Here is a 13,993-nt window from a genome sequence, read left to right as displayed (position 1 = left end):
CCCTAACAGTGCTGGCTCAGTCTGGGCCACTTACAGGCAGCTGGCCTTTGCCCTCCCTTGCTTTGCCTTCCCCTCTGGGAACATGAAACCAGCTTATTAGAGGCCCATGTGGCGTCTCAGCTCCCACTTTTGCTCAGCTCACTTGGCTCACTTTTCCATAGCCTTCAAGACTTCATTTCGTCCTCCAGGAAGACTTCCTTGATGCCCATAGCTGGGTAAGGTGCCCCCTCCTCACTGTTCCCCAGTGTTCTATGCCCCAGGAATGTATCTATTGTACCACAGTTTAGCACACCTGTATTATCCTGCTGGCTCTACCTGCAAGTATGTCACAGATACAGCCCACCTGACCTGCTTCCATCTCTGGACTGTCTAGCCTTAACAAAGGAGCCAGAGTGATCCTCTTAGAACAATTTGATGTAACTCTTCTCAAAAACATTCCTGACATTTCCCATCTCAGAATAGAATCCAAAGTCCTTAGCTTGCCCATAAAGCACCCTGGGCTCCCCATTACCATGCTTCTCCTTCACAGCTCTGGTCACATGGCCCTTCAATTCTTCACCCACCCGAAGTCCACCCTTGCTTCAGGGCCTTTGCACCTGCCATGCCCTTTGCCTAGAACCTTCTTATCCTCCTTACTCCCTCACCTACATGTTTTATCTCATTTGATCATCAAAACCCTAAGATAGGTACAATTACAGTCCTCATTATACAGATGAGAAAACAGACCTGGAGAGACTGACTCCCTGAAACCCTTTTAGAACACACCTGCAACACTCTGCTCTAGTCCCTTGCTCCACTTTATTGTCCTTCCAAACATCCTATGTATTTTTTTTTTTGGCTGTGCCACAAGACATGTGGGATCTTAGTTCCCCCACCAGGGACTGAACCCGCGCCCTCTACAGTGGAAGCGTGGAGTCTTAACCACTGGACCACCAGGGAAGTCCCCCTATGTATTTTTATTATGTTTATTCCCTCTAGAATTTAAGTGCATAAAGGAAGGGGTGTGTCTTTTTTGTTCACTCTCTTGCCTCTAAAATAGTACCTAGCATATGGTAGGAACTCCAGGATTTATTAAAATTAATAAATGCTTCCATATTTCTTTTGCCTCCTAAACTGAGTTCCTTGGAAGTGGAGCCAGCATCTTATTCATCTTTGTAGCCACTGAGTTAAATGTTCAATAAATGTTTGTTGATATAATCAGAGAAGGAAAACTAGAGTCCCACAACATAAGCTGAACCAATAAATTAATGGTGTTAAAAATGCAAGTATTTTAAAATGTTTATTTTTTATTATATTTTTTACACTGAACACTTCAGGAAAGAAAATAATTACAATGATTCAAATGCATGAATGATTCAAATTCAAAATGCAATCCCTGGATTCAATAATTATCCTTTATAATTATGCCCAATCAATATTAGAAATGTATGTAGGCACTAAGTCAGCTAACAAAATAAGTAAAATAACTATATAAAGTATAAGCCTCAGGACTGGGGAACATACATGATCAGTTAAGTCACTTGGCCACTGTCGGTGGTTTTTTAAAAAACATGATTCACATCTGCTTCAATCACATACACATTCATTGCAAGTGTTCTTTTTTTTTTTTTTTTTCTGGCCGCACTGTATGTTATGTGGGATCTTGGTTCCCTGACCAGGGATCGAACCCGCGCCCCCTGCATTGGAAGCACAGAGTCTTAACCACTGGACCACCAGGGAAGTCCTGCAAGTGTTAAATTAGACCATTGATGCTAACAACTTAAAACCATGATCTTAAAAGAAAATTCAGTTTAATACAAAGAAACTCAAGAAGAAAATTTCAGGACCCTTGATCAGAAGCTTTTGATGCCTGTCATACTACTCTGGTGTACACAAAGGTTCAAGTAAGGCTGATAAAGAAGAGTTGTTTCCTTTTCCCTTTGAAGACATGATCCAAGAAATAGGGGAACTGCACATTCTATAGCAACTAGCCATCCATCCATACACTGCCAATAAAGGACTCCTGACGTTAGTAACTAACCACATTTTAAAAGCCTTGGCCAATGTTACAAAAACAAAACGTTTAGAGTAATATTTACGAATACAAGCATAATTGTTTTTTTGCCTTCTATAAATAATAATCTTTGAAATGCTAAAAGTGAGTTCCAGCTGTGGTTCTTTTCTGGCGTGGGAAGCTGCAGGTGCACATGGGATGGTCTACTGATTTACCTTCTCAAAGTATTCTTTGGAAGCAGTCGGATGGGGCTTGATCTGAAAATACAAAAACATTTCACTGGGTAAGTGACTTTATGATCTCAAAAATGAGTTGACAGCCCTCAATTTTTAATCTAAAGTTCTTTAACTTTTTAAAGATTGGTCTGTTTCCTTTAAAATGCCTGGATGAAACTTATATTAACAGCCTGCCTGGTGCCTGGTCCCACCCTCACCTGCACCAGCTTCACCCATTTGCACACCATCTACACCCTTGCCCCAAGGGTGGGCTTCTTTCGTGGATATTCCAGGCCAGCAGCCCTTGAGGCACTGAGGACCTGGGACCCTCTGCTGGGGTCCCATTGCTTTTGGAAAAGAAACCTACTGTAGGAGAATCTGGTGTCCAGTTGGCTGGGCAGACTTCTCCATGGGTTTCTACAAACTGGAATGCCTTCACCAAGCGGAGGGTCTCTTCCACACTTCGGCCCACTGGGAGATCATTGACGCTCAAATGCTTGATGACTCCGTTGGGGTCAATTATGAAGAGACCTCTGCATCAGAATTTATCATCATCAGTATTTCAACATTACCAGAGCTAGAAAGACTCTAACTTCTACCCCTTTTTGTCTTTAATTATCCTTGATAGAGCATTTATTAAACTCTATCATATGCTTAAAAATGGGGTTTTCCTTGCTGTACAAACAGCTTATCATCCCTTATTGATGACAGATGCTTTAACAAAGACAGGACTGGACAAGGCCACCATGGAAAACAGGCAGTATGGTCACATTTACAAATGTGACCTATATGACGCAGAATCTGTAAGTCACTGAACTACAGAGAGCAAAGACTTCTTATTAGTGATGTAGTAAGCATTCTTTGGGCTGCTGCATCAAATCTTGGCAAGAAACCATAGGCAATTGGGAAGGGACAGAGATGTATTTTATCTGTATTCAGTAAGTACTTATGAAGTGAGTGAATTCTTGCGTGGGGTGGGGGGGAAATCCCATGGGAAAATTTACTGGCCTTGAGGCTATGCAGAGCAGAAATCTAAAGGAAAAACCAAGCCCATCACTTTTATTTATTTTGGTTACACTGAGGTACAGTTTGTACAGGAAAGACAGAATGAGTGCTTAGCACTATTCCATTATTAATAGTTTTCAAAATAATGAATTGGTTCCCTGGAACTCTTCAAATCATCGATTTAAATATATTTGATGTGTTTCAGTTACTTATAGTTATTATTTTTATTGTCAGATTGTCCAAGCCCATCACTCTTTATCACTTGGCAGCAATGTAATGAGGTGACCCACCCTGGGGTCTGTGCTCATCTTCCATATGAGTGTTGGTGTTACTATGACATATGCAGATGTCATAAAACTCCTAGGTTTTTAACAGTCCATCTTTAAAAGGGTGTGGCATTCCAAGTGTTAATCACTCAGGAAAAAGTCAAGTTAGAGAAAACTCAGAAGATAAAAAGGTGGTTCTCCCTCCCTGAGCCTGGCCTTTGGGGGGTCTAGGCTTTGAGGCTAAGGGGTCCTGGTGCATGCTCCTGCAGGGTGCAGCCAAGGTGGAGTCCACCATTTAGATGCAGACACAGGGCTAGGATGATCAGGGCCCACAGACTCCAGAAAGAAAGCCTTATCTTACAAGTCAGACTCAACTCCTCTCCCTATGTCAATCCTAATAGAGAAACCAGTAGGGAGGTAACTGCAAAATTAGCATGACTCTACAGGGGAGGGGATCCTGGGAGGAAAATGCCAGCACTCTTCTCCTTCCCTTGCCAACTCTGTCAAAGGTAGGCTTTAGTTTATTAAAGGAAGACCGTAATCCCCTTGGAGTCAAAAAGGCCCAAGCTCCAAGGTGGCTCCCGGAGCTAAAATTTCAGGTGTAACCCAAGCAGGCCAGACGTCAGCTACAAGAGCAGGCAGGTAAGCGGGTTCAAGCCAGCCCCCAGCAAAACTGTGAGGCATATCAAAGTGGGGTTCTCGCTTCCTTCCTGGAGGTAAAGTTTTGCCCAATCCCTCCTTCATTCAGCAGCCATCAAGATGCCAGTTCTAAGGCCTAAGTTCTCATCCCTCCCAGCAAGGTTGACAGGCTGGGACAGGTACTAGAACCTGTGCCAAAAACTCTGTAGCTGCCTCACCTTATTTAATCCTCACAACCAACCTGGGAGGTACATTCTCATTTTAGTTACAGGAAAAATGGGACTCAAAGAGGTTAAATATCTTGCTCAAAGTCATACAGCTATTAAGTAGCTGAGTTTAAACAAATTCAAACTCCGGTCTGGTTCCAGTGCTTGTACAAGATCCTAACCATTCCAGAAAACTGACTCCTACCCTTGCTGGCCCCCCCCATCTCCAAACAGTCTGATGGCTTCAGCGCCAGGAGTGGCTCCCAGACAGTCAGGGAGAGTGGAGCAGTGTGACCATCAAGACATGATATCCTTCTTCAGAAACAGGCCCAGGGTGACGCAGGGGGCACACATGTCTCAGCCATTTCTGAAAGACTGCCAACCCTTGCAGGAGGCATCCATCAGTGCTTATTAAAAGACAAATTAAGGATTTGGGGTTCTAAAAATTCCCTACCAAGGTGTCTATAAATCCCCTATGAAGTAGGATGATGCTAAACATGAAAGCCAATTTTAAGTTCATAAGAAACGGATCTTACCGTAGTGCAAGGCCGGGACCTTCCAACAGCACACCGTAGTCTCGGGAAATCTGTTTGGTCAAATCTGACAAGAGTGTGATGTGCATGTGGCCCAAACCGCCATTCTAATAAAAATGCAAACAGGGCTGGTTGTTATACCGTGGCTCCCACAGCATCCTCGGCCAGGCAACACGATGTCTGACCGACAGTGGCAACGGACGGCAGTAACTGAGCGCCAACAATGGGCCGAGCGCTGCTCTAAGCTCTTTCTGTTGTCTCACTTCCTCCTCCAAGCATCCTGGAATAGCTACTATCATCACCACCCCTGTACAGATGAGGAAACTGAGACACACAAAGGTTAAGTAACTTGCTCCAGGTCACAGCTAGAAAGGGGCAGAGGCAGGATTTACACCCAGCTGATACTACAGACCTTTCTTTTTCTAATTCTTACAGTATCCTTTTGGTTGAAGATTAATTTCTGAAGCATAAAAATGGAACAGTTAAAAAAAAAAAAGAATACTTTGAATAATTTGATATTGATAGTCCAGCAGCATAGCTAGAAATTTTGATTCTCCCAAGCAAGTTTCTAGGCAAGAATACTGATCGTGCAGAGCAGTGAAATCAGAAAACTTAATCACTGTCCCACATGGCTCGCAGGGTCCCGGGGATCTACAGGGTACAGGTGAGAGGGGAGGCAATGGACCCCAGCTGCTCCCCTGCCCTGCAGACTCTGTTCTCTGTTACCGTTTGTACTCTGGAAAATACAAGTGTAGTGGGGAGTAAATTCATGGCAATGTTAAAGGAGATATGGGTAGAGTTTAACAGAATTTGCCAGTAGGTTAGGCCTGACAAATAGCCCATTTCAGACTACTCATGCTTTAACAACTTCTACGTTGGTCTTTAATGGGATCATTTCAGTTTTTAAGATCAAGTGCAGACACAGTGTGAATGATGTGTATACCTTCCTTGGTGTGTTTATCCAGGCCAGGTGGGTGAAGTGGGAATCCACTGACACTGCAACAACTTCACAGTTCACATCATGAAATTCATTGGCTTTGTCACTGAAAGCAATAATTTCTGTAGGACACACAAAGGTGCTAGGGAAAAAGGGTAGAAATTCTCATCAGAGAATTGAAAAACAAGGGTTTAAAATCTGAACAATAGGTGTCTAAAAACTAGTTCAGGGACTTCCCTGGTGGCACAGTGGTTAAGAATCCGCCTGCCAATGCAGGGGACATGGGTTTGAGCCCTGGGCCAGGAAGATCCCACACACCACAGAGCAACTAAGCCCATGCGCCACAACTACTGAGCCTGCGCTCTAGAGCCCACGAGCCACAACTACTGAGTCTGCGTGCTGCAACTACTGAAGCCCGCGAGCCTAGAGCCCCTGCTCCACAACAAGAGAAGCCACCGCAGTGAGAAGCCCGCCCGCACCAATGAAGATCCAACGCAGCCAAAAATAAAATAAATAAATAAATGATTAATTAAAAAAAAAAAAAAAACTAGTTCAATTTGCTTAAAGGTGAGAAAGGCAAAATGGTTAACCATCCTCACTGGACTCCTGGTCACAATGATACTCCAGTTTAAAAAAAAAAAAAAAAGATTTATCACCACCTTTCTATTTAAGAATCATATTAAAAACATGGGGGTAGGGGAGGCATATTCCAAGAATAAAGACAAAATTTTATCTAAATAAAGTAACTTCAGGAGAAATTTCATTTTATCCTTACTTTTCTCATTTTCCCCCGAACCAGTGAAAACTTCCTCACAAACTGGCTTACAGGAACTACTACTCCAGAGTACATACATAAAACAGAGCCACATTAAACCCCTGCCCCATTAAAAGGAATGCCACTCCACCCCCTATATTTATCACTTGTAAATTAGCTATAGATGCAAACTGTATCAACAAGGCCATCAGTGATAAAGGGTCAGCAGCAACCCTCCCCTTGACAAGAGTAACTAGAGACAGGCAATGTCAGCGGGGAGGCAGGGATCTCTGCTTGCTCCCAGAATGACATTAAAGCATCACAGAAAATACACTTACAAATCCAAAGGATAGAAGAAGAACACTAAATATTTCCCCTTAAAGTCATCAAGGCTTATTTCTTTGAACTCTCCATTGACAACAGCTGTACCCTTAAAATAGGGTGCATGCTGGGTGACGGCAGGGGCATGGCATGAGGAACCTGAAAACAAAACATAACACACACATGTAGAGTTCATTTGTTAAGCCAAGCACTTATTTGATTTTATTTAATCCTCTCACAGTAATTAATTAATAGTATAATTAAAAGTTCAGTTCAATTGTACATCTTAGGTAATTTTTTCTCTTTTCATAGTTCTAGACTGTACACATATTCAAAGTGCTGTGGAAACTAAAAAGACAGGAGACAGTAGGGATGGAATGAACATAGAATTAAGGACAACATGAGCCTGGAGGTGGATTCTAAGTATGGTTCGGATTTTGCCAAGACCAGGGCTAATGGCACAAAAGAAAGAACAGGGCAGGTGTGGGGAACAGCCTGTGGCAGAGCTTGATCTAGAGAGCAGGTGTGCATGGAGGGAAGACGTGTGGGAGACAAAGCAAGGTTGGTGAAGGCCATGCTGCAAGGGCCCTTATATATCAGGCCAATGAATCTGTTCTTAAAAGAAGAGATACAGGAATCACCGGAGGCTTTCGCGTAGGAGATGGATGATGTGTCAGCTGTTCTTAGGAAGATCAGTCTGCAGGGGAGAGTAAGAGGAGCAGGGAGGGGGGCGCCTGATGTTAGGAGGTGACTGCAAGCATCTAAGTGAGAGGTGTGGAGGGAAAGGGTACGGCAGAAGGAACAGAAAGAAAGGAAAGGATGTAAGAGCTGTGTCAGAATTGGAGAGGACGTGCTTCTACCTGGGAAGGCGGGACAAAGGAGGCCAAGTGTCAAGATGCCTGGCTTCAGAAACAGGAGGAGCTGCTGGGAGGGGCGTTTGGGACAGGTGACAAGGAAAGTTTTCAACCTGTGGCATCAAATCGCTACCAGAAATTTCTTAAAGCTCCGAGGAAGTAAAATTGTAAACTTTTTTAGAACATTTCACCCACAAACAAAGGGTTTGCTCAAGTATATCCCCCCAAACCATTACATGTTAAATACACTCTTTTTAAAAGGTGCGACAGATCTAAAGGAGGCATTTTCAAATATCTGAGGCTGTACTTAGCAAACCTCATATTCTAGAGAATGGAGTGTAAATCTCAAGAAATAGCTGTGCATCACAGATCATGGAGCAGTCCATTAGACCGGCCTAACACGGCCAAGTGGAGCCAGCCCACAAGTTTGAATCCAAAAGCCTTTACAGGAGCTGCACTGTCAGTCCCCAGTCAGCTCACACCCCTTCACACACAGCAGGCCCAGAGGCCTCTGAGTGTTCTCACCCACCTTCCAAGTTCCTCAACACTGGGGATTAAAACCTCTGGAACCAACAAGGAAAGGTGACACAAGGACAGATTGCCTCAGTGATTCTCAACCCTTGGCTGTACATCAGAATCACCTGGTGAGCTTTTAAAAAATACTGATGGGCTTCCCTGGTGGCGCAGTGGTTGAGAATCTGCCTGCTAATGCAGGGCACGCGGGTTCGAGCCCTGGTCTGGGAAGATCCCACATGCTGCGGAGCAACTCGGCCCGTGAGCCACAATTACTGAGCCTGCGCGTCTGGAGCCTGTGCTCGGCAACGAGAGGCCGCGATAGTGAGAGGCCCGCGCACCGCGATGAAGAGTGGCCCCCGCTTGCCACAACTAGAGAAAGCCCTCGCACAGAAACGAAGACCCAACAAAGCCATACATACATACATAAAAAGAATGTAAGCAGACAAGAATAGCATTAAAAAAAAATAAAAAATAAAAAATAAAAAAAAGAAAATTGGTTACATAATATACACACACACACACAAAAAATAAAAATAAAAATAAAAAATACTGATGTTCTGGTCTCACCCCAGAGATTGACTCATTTTGTTTGGGGTGGGATTGGGGCAGGGGTATATTTGCAAAAGCTCCCCAGGTGAGTCTAATATACCGCCAGGGTTCAGAGATGACAAATGTTGCCATTTTCTGGTTCAAACCAAAGCATAACAACACTTACTGGTGCTAAAGGCGAATTTTGCTTGAGCAGAACCAGACCACAATGCATTCGTCAAGCACGTTCTTCGAGAAGCAGCAGGCCTAAGGGCTGCAGAGGCAGAAATGCCCCAAGGAATGGCACTCACGTGTCGGACAAGCTAAAAAGAGAAACACTTTAAATTAGGAAGTATTCCCAGAATGGTGGCTGAATTCCTGCTGAGAGGGCATCAGGCCAGTAGTGGCCTCGGCTGTCCTTATTCCCGTGAACAAAAATACCAGACTCCAAACTCTAAGAGCATGGATTGAGTCTCCATGTTCTTAAAATTCCCTTCTGCTTCCTTATCCTTCAAGATTGTAAAGGGGGTTGGGGAGGAGGAAAGGGAGATGCTGATCAAAGGGTACAAAGTTGCAGTTATGTAGGATAAGTCTTGAGATCTAATGTACAAGCATATTGACTATACTTCATAATACTGTATTGAAGCTGGCAATATGTTAAGAGTAGATTTCAGGTGTACTCATCACACACAAAAAAGTAACTATGTGAAAAGATATGTCAATTGGTTTGTAGTAATCATTTCATTATGTATATCGAATCATGATGCACACCTCAAATATATAATTTTTATTTTAAAATATATATAAATTAATGAATGGGAAAAAAAAACAACACTGCAAGGCAGAGGAGAATTATAAGAACATAAAGACTCCATGCTTTTAAGAGCAACCCAGAGGATTCAGAAACCGGGCAACTTGGCCAGGCCCTGTGTATTAAGCCCTTTACCAGCAGATCTGCTGAGCACGCTCTACTACGGTCAAGGTTGTCCCTAGAAAAGACAAGGGCCTTCCAGCTCCACAGAGAAGCAAACAAGTAGAGCAAAGTTCAGCCTCTGGGAAAGTTTGGACAGGGCTCAAGGGAAACGTTTGCTCAATTTCAGGGTCCAGCATGACTCAGGAAGAAGAAAGAGCCTGCGCTGAACCCCACCACGAGAAAGGGAGGGCGGGTAGCAAGAGGGTGCTAGGCTTTGCCTGGAGAAAACGGCAGGGACCGCCCTGGGCGGGGAGGAGAAAAGCGCCTTTTGCACGTAAGCACTTTGGTTACTTTGGCATTTTGGTTTTCATCCAGCATTTAAGTGGCTGCTCACGGAAACATCATTCTTTCTGTGTTAAGGTGAGGAAAGTTAACTGAGGTTCGGAAAGGAGAAGTCACTTGTCCAAGGTCACAGAGTCGTTTACAGAACCGGGACCAGGGGCCAGGTCGCCTGCATCGAGAGCCAGATGCTTAGGTGGAGAGGGGACCGGGGACCCACGACCTGGAGCGAAAGGGATTTGGGGAGGGGACCACAAGAGGGGTGGGGTGGGGGAAGGGCGGCTCTGCGCAGGCGCAGGGAGCCTTCCGTAAAGGAGGAGGCCTCTGCTCCGTTACCCTCCGATATCCTCCAAGAAGGGTGAAAGGCCCCAAGGCCGCAGGGGAGCGGGATCCCAACTGGGAAGCACGTTCTCGGAGCCACCAGTGTCTCCGCGCCTGTGCCCCGCCGCCAGCCACTCACCGAAGTCCGGAGCAACCTTCCCGCCACGGCCGCCATCTTCAGGGTGCACAGCACCCACGGGGCAGACGGAGAAGCAGAGGAGGCGGGGTCTACAGGGAGGGCGGGACCAGGGGCGGGGTCTCGTTCTGCGGGGGAGGGGCCCAGCCGGAGCCGCGGCGGGGAAGAGCTGCATCCTCCTAGCCTTCTGGGGATCCTCCGCGTGTAGACGTCCCTGTGGTCGGGTCCCTTGACCCAGATTCATACGGGGCTAATTCCTGTTAAAGCTTCTAAGTAGCTGCATGCTTGGGAAAGCGACACTTTATTTCTGTTTGTCGCCCCAACCTAAAAAGGTCTAATCCAGGTGGGAAGATAGATATTTCCATATTTGCTACTTTTTGTGAACCTGTGGATTACGGTTTCTGTAAAAGAATCCCTTTCCTATTTCAGCCAGAGGTTTAGCCTTGTGGCTTCTGGATGAAATGGAATTAATTATTAATGCAGGGAATTCCCTGGCGGTCCAGTGGTTAAGACTCTGAGCTCCCAATGCAAGGGGCGCAGGTTGTGATCCCTGGTCGGAGAACTAACATCTAGCACGCTGCACGGCGTGGCCAAAAAAAAAAAAAAAAAATTATTAATGCAATTTTGGTCCGTTAATAAGATGAGTGGATCAGACACATCAAGGTTTGTGTTGTCCTCAAAACCTTTAGGATGATGCATGGGCTTCCATTTTGGCTTCTTTTGCCAAAATTGGGAGAATTAGGACATATCTAAAATTTGTTTTCTGTTGATTAGTAAAGCCAAGTTCTCAGTGGTGAGCAGGGTACTTTGAAGCAAATTCATCAAACATGATAAAAATCATACAGCGGCCCTACAGTAAGTGTGACAAAATGTAGATTCTAAGTGAGTATTTTTCAAACACCAGGCCTGTTACCTGAAAAACCAGGTTCGCCTCTTGGTGGGTGTGGAGCCAAAAGACACAACCCAGGCAAAGATCCGGAGGAGGAAGGATTTATTACTTGCAGCAAGTAAGGAGAACACCAGGGATCCTTCCCAAAGCAGTATCTCCTCAAACAGGAAAACTGGGGAAATTTTAAGCTAAAGGTACATGCATATTCATGAAGGGGCTTGGGTGGTAGAAAGAGTCCAAGCTTTTTTTTTTTTTTAATTTATTTATTTTTTACATTTATTTTTGGCTGTGTTGGGTCTTTGTTGCTGCACGCATGCTTTTCTCTAGTTGAGGCGAGCAGGGGCTACTCTTCATTGTGGTGCACAGGCTTCTCATTGCAGTGGCTTCTCTTGTTGTGGAGCATGGGCTCTAAGCATGCAGGCTTCAGTAGTTGTGGCACACGGGCTCAGTAGTTGTGGCTTGCGGGCTCTAGAGCCGCAGGCTCAGTAGTTGAGGCACATGGGCTTAGTTGCTCTGCAGCATGTGGGATCTTCCCCGACCAAGGATCAAACCTGTCTCCTGCATTGGCAGGTGGATTCTTAACCACTGCGCCACCAGAGAAGTCCCCAAGTCCAAGCTTTAGGTTCCAGTTGATCTGGTGGTTGAACGCTTCAGGCCAATCTTAAACTTTGAAACAGACCTGGAAGTCTTTACAACTGATGTATTATCTTTGCTATAGTTTCTTCTCTTGCCTGATAAAGTAATTTGTTTCTGCATTCTTCTGTTCCCTTTAGATCATTAATTACTGAGACCTGTTCAAGGGCAAGTTCTGTGGCCAGGCTTAGATCACAAAATAGCTTAGGCCAAAAATGGCTTCTCTTAGGTCAAGAAAGCCATGCCTGGGGGCTTCCCTGGTGGCGCAGTGATTGAGAATCTGCCTGCCAATGCAGGGGACACGGGTTCGAGCCCTGGTCTGGGAAGATCCCACATGCCACGGAGCAACTGGGCCCGTGAGCCACAACTACTGAGCCTGCGCGTCTGGAGCCTGTGCTCCGCAACAAGAGAGGCCGCGATGGTGAGAGGCCCGCGCACCGCGATGAAGAGTGGTCCCCACTTGCCGCAACTAGAGAAAGCCCTCGCACAGAAACGAAGACTCAACACAGTCATAAATAAATAAAAGAACGTGAATTTCTAAAAAAAAAAAAAAAAAAAAAAAAGAAAGCCATGCCTGGTTCTCTTCCTCCAGGGACCCCCCACCTTATCTGCTTACAGGCCCAAGACAGCAGCCCAATTCCCAGATCTTTTGGCCATTGGAGAGGACGTTTCACTGCTTATCACTTCTTTTCTAAACAGAAAGCTGAAGCAATTGCCTGTGGTTCAACAGCTTGCCTCAAGTCACACAGGGATTCATTGGCGAGGGGACAATTAGAACTGAGAACTCTTCATTGGACACATTGGTCTGCTGATCTCTGTCTAAAGCTTATCTCCCTTGTCTCCCTAAAAGGAATGAAATAACCTAGAATCTCAGGCCCAGAGGCCCAGAAGGAATTTCATACTAGAGCCTTTCAAGCCTGTTCAGAATTGCAAAAGTGAGTGGCCTTCAGCTAAATCTCAGGCTACAGCCAAGGACTTCCCCTGGGAGGATAAGCAGAGTCCTCCACTTGTTCATTCCAAGAAAAGATAATCTTAATTAGTATTGGTATTTGAGCACTGTTCTGCTAAGCCTTCCCTGACTACCTCCCCCATGGGTCTGGGTTAGAGAAACCTTGCAGGTCCCTAGAAAGCTTTTCTCATTCTCATGTCTCACGTTTTTCTCATTCTCATTGCTCTTGCCACATCACATTGGAATATTCTATAGTCTTCTCTAGATCTTAACCATACTGTGAACTTCATGAGGGTAGAGCTCATGTCTTACTCAGCTCTGTGGTCCCCATGGCTAGGCTAGTGCCTGGTTCATAGCAACTGCTCAGAAAAATTTGTCAAATGAATGAATAAGCAGTGGCTGACATGGTGGCCAAAACGTTCTTTCCACATTCATTCTGCAAAAGACATCTCTTTATTCGGTTTTCTCTAGCTGTCACAACAAGGACACAGATTGTTCCCCTGAGGGAAAAAGACAAACTGAACTTGTCCTCATTACCAAAAGGGTAGAAAATAACTGAAATTCTCGCTTTTGAGTTTGGGAGAAGAATTTTTGGAACTAGTCGAGGGAAAGGCAAATGAAAAGATATATGCTACTTTTTATGATGATTAGGAAAATACCTCCCTGGAACCACAAGTTAATATTCTGGTAACTAGGGCTACAATTAGAGATGGCAAACATTACTCTGGGTTTTGCTGTGTTCTTCCTCTTTCCACGGCAAAAAGCATTCATTTTTTTCCCCTTCTTTTCCCATTGACGAGGGCCCCTGGGCTCAGGGAAGGTGCGGTCTCCACACTGAGCCATGTCTGCTAGCAAAGGCCTCTCTTGAGAACATTATCCCCCGGATTCCCACTGCATGGCCTCGTGCTGCTCCACGGTGAGCTCCTCAAGGGCAGGCAGCGGAGTAGTGGGTGGAGTCGACTTGTCCTCAGTTCAAAACCCCATGGGGAATTCCCTGGCGGTCCAGTGGTTAGGACTCTGTGCTTTCATTGCCGAGGGTGTGGGTT

At 45.2% G+C, this 13,993-nt stretch overlaps 1 protein-coding gene across 1 annotated transcript; it reads right to left on the bottom strand.

Moving 5' to 3' along the window:
* Window positions 1–1,266: 1,266 nt before the first annotated feature.
* On the bottom strand, window positions 1,267–10,576 carry PRDX3 (peroxiredoxin 3). The gene is made up of 7 exons (XM_007198568.3): window positions 10,480–10,576; window positions 8,955–9,090; window positions 6,887–7,028; window positions 5,801–5,936; window positions 4,861–4,964; window positions 2,576–2,741; window positions 1,267–2,250 (listed from the first exon to the last, which is right to left on the bottom strand). The coding sequence occupies exons 1-7, from the start codon at window positions 10,513–10,515 to the stop codon at window positions 2,197–2,199; spliced, it is 774 nt and encodes a 257-aa protein (XP_007198630.2). The 5' UTR covers window positions 10,516–10,576; the 3' UTR covers window positions 1,267–2,196.
* Between the last annotated feature and the right edge of the window lie 3,417 nt (window positions 10,577–13,993).

The sequence above is a fragment of the Balaenoptera acutorostrata genome, chromosome 16 (assembly GCF_949987535.1).
Source record: "Balaenoptera acutorostrata chromosome 16, mBalAcu1.1, whole genome shotgun sequence".
NCBI lineage: Eukaryota > Metazoa > Chordata > Mammalia > Artiodactyla > Balaenopteridae > Balaenoptera > Balaenoptera acutorostrata.
The sequence above is the reverse complement of the archived record's forward strand: the minus strand, read 5'-3'. Positions and strand labels throughout refer to the sequence as shown.

Excerpts from the sequence above, each read along its gene's own strand:
- PRDX3 (XM_007198568.3), bottom strand. The coding sequence starts at position 10,515 with ATGGCGGCCGTGGCGGGAAGGTTGCTCCGGACTTCG. Across the intron at positions 2,742-4,860 it reads GGTCCCGGCCTTGCACTACG|AGGTCTCTTCATAATTGACC; the intron begins GTAAGATCCGTT and ends ATTCTGATGCAG. Across the intron at positions 2,251-2,575 it reads GGACACCAGATTCTCCTACA|ATCAAGCCCCATCCGACTGC; the intron begins GTAGGTTTCTTT and ends TTGTATTTTCAG.